Genomic DNA, 6,118 nt, shown 5'->3' on the forward strand with positions numbered 1-6,118 from the left:
TCAGCTGATTGCATACAGGAGATGGAAGGGCCCACGTGTTGCCCCAGGCCCCAGAGGACGTCACCTGGCTGCCATTGCCCTTTCTCCCCCATGGGGAGCACAAGGTCTTCCTTCTGGCCTCCCGAACGTTCCTATAGGTTGATACCAGTTGGCTGAGGTTCATAGGTTTGCTTGCAATTCCTCCGAGTTACGGAGGAAACCCACCCAAGTCCCTCCCTGGGCTGGCAGGATGTGCACACAGGTGGTTCCCAAGCTATTCTGGGGTCCCCCCAGGTGTCTCAGAAACAACCTCAGTGGGCAGGGGGGTTCCCCACCCCCACACCAACCCAATCTGCTACTGTTTCACTGGAGAAGAGACTTACAATTAAAGGGAGCTTAAGCACCATTACCAGCACAGGGCGGAACCAGGTCTGGCTGCAGCCTCACTCCCTGTGTGTAACTGACTGTGTGGCCTTGGCAAGCCACCTCTCTCTGGGTTGGTTCGGGACGCCCTGGCAGCGTCCCCATTCTACCAGTGGCTTCAGACCTGCTCAGCTCCACCCTGGAGGGCTGCCCCCAAGGCCAGGGAGACAGCATCCCCTCACCTCCCCCTCAAATAGGACCACCTCCGGTCCTTGTTTTTCATACTGGACTCTGGAGATATTTTATTGCCTTTTCTAAAAAACCATGATAAATGCTAAACAATATGGTTATTAGATTCTTTCCAACGCTGACACTGAGCCCCACCACAAGGCAACACATGCCGGAGAGCCATTCTCAGATCCAACTAGAGACTCCGTCTTCATAGCAGACAGCGCAGTTAGGTCCCAACAGCAGCTTCATCCCCCACACGCTGAGTTAGTCAGTCCGTCCGTCCATCTGTCCATCCGTCCCATTACCCAGAAATGCATGCTGACTATTCACCATGTCACCAGCAACATGGTGAGTACAGGGACACAAGACCAAACCTAACAGACGCCATCTCCAGCCTCCCACTGCAGTCTCCACGGCAGGGTAGGTGGACACTGACGAGGCCACCGCACGGTACGCTGTGACACCCTTGACGAGCACAACAGAAGAGAACTACAGGGCGCGGTGAACGCTGGTGATGCGGCCAGGGGGCTGAGGCTGGGGGGCCAGGGAAGCCTCTCCCACCCCCACCTGTTCTCAACTCCAATGCATCCGGGGGAGCTGAACCCCAGCTTCGCTTCCGCCTGAACTAAAGAGTAACACAGTACTCAGAGCTGAAGAAGGAAACTCTTAGGCGGACAGGGAATGGAAAATTTTAGTGTAACCGTATACTATATTCTTAAGGAAAGTCTGGCTAAAATTAGCCTCAGCGGGGAGGAGGGAGCACAGGGAACAACTGTTACAGATTTGGGTTCAACGTGAGTCTCCTAGCTGGGCATGTGCGGCACGCCCCTGGGGCGGCCAAGGGGTCTGGCTGAGGCTGGAAATGTGACTCACACTGGGGAGTCGTCAGCACTCCTGGGTCTGTTTCTCCCTGACCGCAGGTGCGGCCCCCCTGCTGCTCCCCACCTCTGAGGGCTTGGCAGGGCCCGTGCACGCATCAGCGTGGCCAAACTCAGCTCCAGAACACCACATCGCACATCAACAGCACGCACCTTGTTCTCCTTGTAGAGAAATTCAAGATGCAAAACCTTGCGGAGGTTGTTTCGGCTGTTGATGCTGAGGTCAGTGCGCGGGCGCTCCTGGTCCATGGTCACACACGTCCTCTTCAAGCCCTGAGGGGACAAATCCCAACCATTATTTACCATTTTAAATCAAAACCCTCCATGTCTGACTCGGGAATGAACAACAGACCACTGGTGTTTATTAGGACCATTCTTACCCTGCTGGTCTCACAAGGAGATTGCAAAGGCCAAACCCTGATTGGAGAATTTATTTTTATGTAACCTTCACACTTCACATCATCTTCATAATTAATATTCTAAATCTTACGACGGCCCCATGGGCTGAGCAAAATAATGCTGATATTGTCAGACCATTTCATAGAAAAAGAAAGGGAAATTCAGGTAACTGATTCATCCAAGTACGGCTCAAGAGCCCTGGGTTTGGCCCTCATGTGGGGGCTGCAGAAAGTGACGCTTTAAAAGCAATCAAAAGAAAAAACATACACAAAAGGCCAATATTCATTCCTTCCTTTTCTCAGATGGGGAGCCAGGGCTGACTCACCCAAGGCAACACAGCGGAATCGTCAGCGGGGCTTCTGATGGGCACAGCCCGTGTGAGTCAGGATGCTGGGACCCGGCCCACAGCAAGCCACCCTCCCTCACCCAGACGTGAACCCCCAGAAGGCCCAGCTGAGACACGCTCTGGCAGTGGGAAGTGCTGTTCCCCCAGAGCCTGGCTTCTTCCTTTGAAAACCAATCACAGCAGCTCTGGCGACCCGCTGCTCCAGGCCATGCTGATCCTCGAATGGTGGAGGACAGGGCCAAGATGCCTGGCAAACAGCTCCGCCTGGCATAACGAGAGCCCTTTGCTCTGGAAGGATCCAGACCTCAGCGCTAGACAGGCCCCGACTTCTCCCCTGTCCTCTGTGTTCAGAACTTTGTGACGGAGGCTCTCACTGCTGGGAAAACATGACAAAACTTGCTGTTGGCCATGCACTGAGGTGAGAACTTGTGAAACAAGAGGTATGAACACGACCTTGAACCAAAGAGAATAAAAAGAAAGCCTCGGGCGGGGGCAGGGAGGCGGGACAGAAAGAAAAGGTTGCATGGGTTGGGAACAGGTAGGGACATTTCTAAGAGCATTAGGGACAGTCACCTGGAAGAAGAGGTGAGGCTGGAAAGCGAGCGCGAACATTTCACCTGGGCTTGCCCACGGCTCTCCCACCCTCTGCGTGCTGAGGGCTCCACAGTGAGGGTCCTCCCCCGCTGGGTGACAGTGGGTGAAGAGCTCAGATCAGCCAGTCTCGGCGTCTGTACCAAACTCTCTAGGATTGTGGTGCGCACTGGCATTTGAAAATCACCGGGCGGTGTACAAGAACACCCTCAAGTGTCAGGAAGTCCTCGGCCCCACCCGGCCCACTTAATCTTCATTCACTTAAGAAACATCTGTAGTGCACCTACTATGTGCCAGGCTGTTCTACAGGCAGGAAACACAGAAAGAAGTAGGCAGAGTCCCCCCATGTCCCATGAGGCCGACATCTGATGAGGAAGCAGGCCATAAACAAGGCATAAGCTTACAGCATGGCGGCTGCTAATATGTACGACTGTGGTGACAAACGGTGAGAGCAGAGATGAAGGTGAAGGACACGATTTTAGATGGTCAGCTACTTGTTGAGCATCACCCTCATGCTCATTCCGGTCTTCTAATTCCCCATCTGTGAAATGAAGGGAACCACTGACCCACAAGTTCAGCGGCTGGGGGCAGAGTGAACAGATCACAGCCCTGGCCCTCCTGGAAGTCACGTTCCATAGGCCTGAGGGGCTGTGACACGGTGGCAGGAGACGCGAGTGAGGCTGAAGAACAGGTCATGTTGGGCTTCCAGGGTGGGGGACGAGCTGGAAACAAGGACAGTGGGGTACTTGGAACTGAGACTATGGAAAGGTCAGTGCTGGGAAAGGGTGGCGGGATAGGATGGGACTGGTCACTGCAGGAGAGGGGCCACGAACCTGGGAGGCTGGGGCACCAGGAGAATCAACTCGGTGGATCCCGACATCACCAGGAGATTGTCACGACTCTCCCTGACAGGAGGTCACACTCAGTGAGTTCAAAGAGGCCAGTGCAGCCGGGTACAATGCTGGGTCAGGGCATGGGGTCTCAGGGGGCGCAGGGAGCTGGGTCGTAGCCAGCCTTGAAGGCCCCGGTGAGACCTTCGCTGGGAATTCACTCCAGTTGTAACAGGAAGCTCAGGGAGGGCTTTGTGCAGAGGAAGGTGACAGGGTCTGCCCCGCTCACCCTGGGCACGTTTCTTCACCTCCTACTCTCCTGACAATCTTACAGGACCACTACGAGGACTTGAAAGAACAAACAAGCACCTAGAAGGTACCTCGAACCATGATGGGGATTCTGGTAATTTTAACTGCTGGGCCTGCCTTGTGCTAAGCCCCTTGGGGAGTTTGTGGTCCCTGCCCCAGGGCGGAAGTCAATGAGAAAAGCAGTCAACCTGGGCTGCAGTCCCAGCTCTCAGTGACTTTCTGGGAGACCGTGGGCAGCCCCTTTCCTCTCTCAGGGCCTTAATGTACCCAAATGAAAAATGGGGTGGCAAAGAAGCCAGGTGAACCAGACGACTGCCGAGGTTCAGGGGTCAGCTCTGTGTACCTATCTGGCAGGGGAGAAAGGCAGGTGCATAAACTGTAACATGCGCATCCGTGAGCAAACCAGACAAGATGAGCCCATCACTCCAACAAGCATTAACCTGAAAAGACCCCTGGAAGGACATGGGACTTGGCTGGAACAGGGAAGAGCACGAGGGAGAAGCTAGAAGTGAGCCTGGGATGGCAAGATGAGATCAAGGGGAGCCCTGGATATCAGGTGAGGACCCTGGAATCTGTTTGCACTCAAAAAACAAAAGGCATGAAGAAAACTCTAGGAGTTTTGCTTGGTGACCAGACTTTTAGAAAATGACAGCAGGGGTCAGCCTCCCAGGGTGTGTCGCTGATAATCCAATGTCTTGCTGGGGCTGGGTGATGAAAAGTCAAGTACCCATGAAAATAAAACAGAATGAAGCCACATGCCTTTTAAAAGTGTTTTAATAAAAATACATGTTTAAAAAGCAAACAGGCTTTCAGAACAGGTGCCCATCAGAGATGGGGAGAAGACATATGTTGAATACCTACTATGTGCACCATACAATGCTGAGGTGCTGCCCATATATCATTACTAATCTTCATTATAAATCTGCCAAGGCAAAGTCTTCTCATTCCTGTGCTACAGGTAAGGAAATCGAGGCAGTGAGTAGCGGGCCCAGGCTCACGCTGCTAGCTGCTGGTGGGCATTTGAACTGCCCTGCCTCTAAGTCCTTCCCCTTCCTCCATTCAAAACACTGTTTACTCTGTATTTTAATCCCAGACAAGCGCCCATCACCCCGCCTTCCGGGACACCCCGAGGACCCAAAACACTTGGCAGGTAGCCATCCTTCAGTCACTGTGTAGGAGAGTAATGGGCGCTGTCCCTAGGCTGTCCTTCACCATGACCCCCAGCCACCTCTTTCCTGGGGTGTCCTCACCTCCACCGAGAGGGCAGAGAAGGGCCAAGGACCTCCCCAACCTCCAATCACTCCAAAAACTCTCCTGGGACAAGACGACAGAACTTAAAAACAAAACCCGCTGCAAGGACTGTGCTGATGATGAATGTGACTGAAGGGTCTGGCTGAGAACTTTTCTAGCCCTTTGGGCTCCCTTTTGGGGGCAGTTCTTCCTGGCGGCACGGAGTCTTGGACTGGGCTCGTCAGGGAGAAGGCGCTGGACCATCGTCCCTGGGCCGCATCCCGCAAACGCTGGGTCAGGAGGGGACAAGCCCCTGGTGGGTGGCTGCAGTGCGGCCCTACTTGCGAGATGTGCCCGAGAACAGAAAGCAGTCCTGGGAAATGTAGTCCCCCCACGCCAGCCCAGGAAAGCGGAGCTGCTGTCGGTCACCTCTCAGGCAGGCAGCAGGCAGGGGAAAGTCTCCCTCCCCGAAGGGGCAGAAGGTTGCAGGGAAGCCCCCAGGGTGCCCCCAAATTAGAGCAACTGCCCCGCGCTGCGGAGGGCACATCACGTACCTTTCTGCTGAGGAACTCCCTCACCAGGGAGGCGGCCACCTCCTCCACGAAGAGGCTGTCCATGCTGCCTGCCCTGCCCACGAGGCTGTGACCACGCAGCCCCAGACCCCCTGGCCGGTAGGCCAGTATGGCCGCGTTGCCGTGGCGACGTGTTCTCAGACTGGAGGCTCCGCCCCTTCCCCTGGAGCGTGTAGGGCGGGTGGGAAGGGCGGGGCGTCCTCTGAACTCGAACTGGCTCTGGCGAGACACCTCCCACGGAGCTGTGGGCGGTCCAGTTGCCCGAGAGGGGCTCTGGCCTGGGTCCTGACTCAGACCCTGTACGTCCGGGTGGCCTAGAACAAGTCACTGCTCCAGTTTGAGTCCCCATTTCCCAAGACGGGCAATGGGGAAGTGCCTGCCTCCTCGATC

At 55.1% G+C, this 6,118-nt stretch overlaps 1 protein-coding gene across 1 annotated transcript in view; it reads right to left on the reverse strand.

The window, feature by feature from the left end:
* The window catches only part of MINDY4 (MINDY lysine 48 deubiquitinase 4), a 98,511-nt gene extending 92,628 nt beyond the window's left edge, over nucleotides 1–5,883 (reverse strand). Inside the window, exons 1-2 of the mRNA XM_053661854.1 lie at nucleotides 5,711–5,883; nucleotides 1,605–1,724 (exon numbers count right to left, since the gene is read on the reverse strand). Coding sequence (XP_053517829.1) covers nucleotides 1,605–1,724; nucleotides 5,711–5,773 — 183 coding nt within the window. The 5' untranslated portion in view covers nucleotides 5,774–5,883. The remainder of the gene's footprint in view (nucleotides 1–1,604; nucleotides 1,725–5,710) is intronic.
* Between the last annotated feature and the right edge of the window lie 235 nt (nucleotides 5,884–6,118).

This window comes from Artibeus jamaicensis, unplaced genomic scaffold (assembly GCF_021234435.1).
Source record: "Artibeus jamaicensis isolate MK-2021 breed Jamaican fruit bat unplaced genomic scaffold, CSHL_Jam_final contig_1016, whole genome shotgun sequence".
Lineage (NCBI taxonomy): Eukaryota > Metazoa > Chordata > Mammalia > Chiroptera > Phyllostomidae > Artibeus > Artibeus jamaicensis.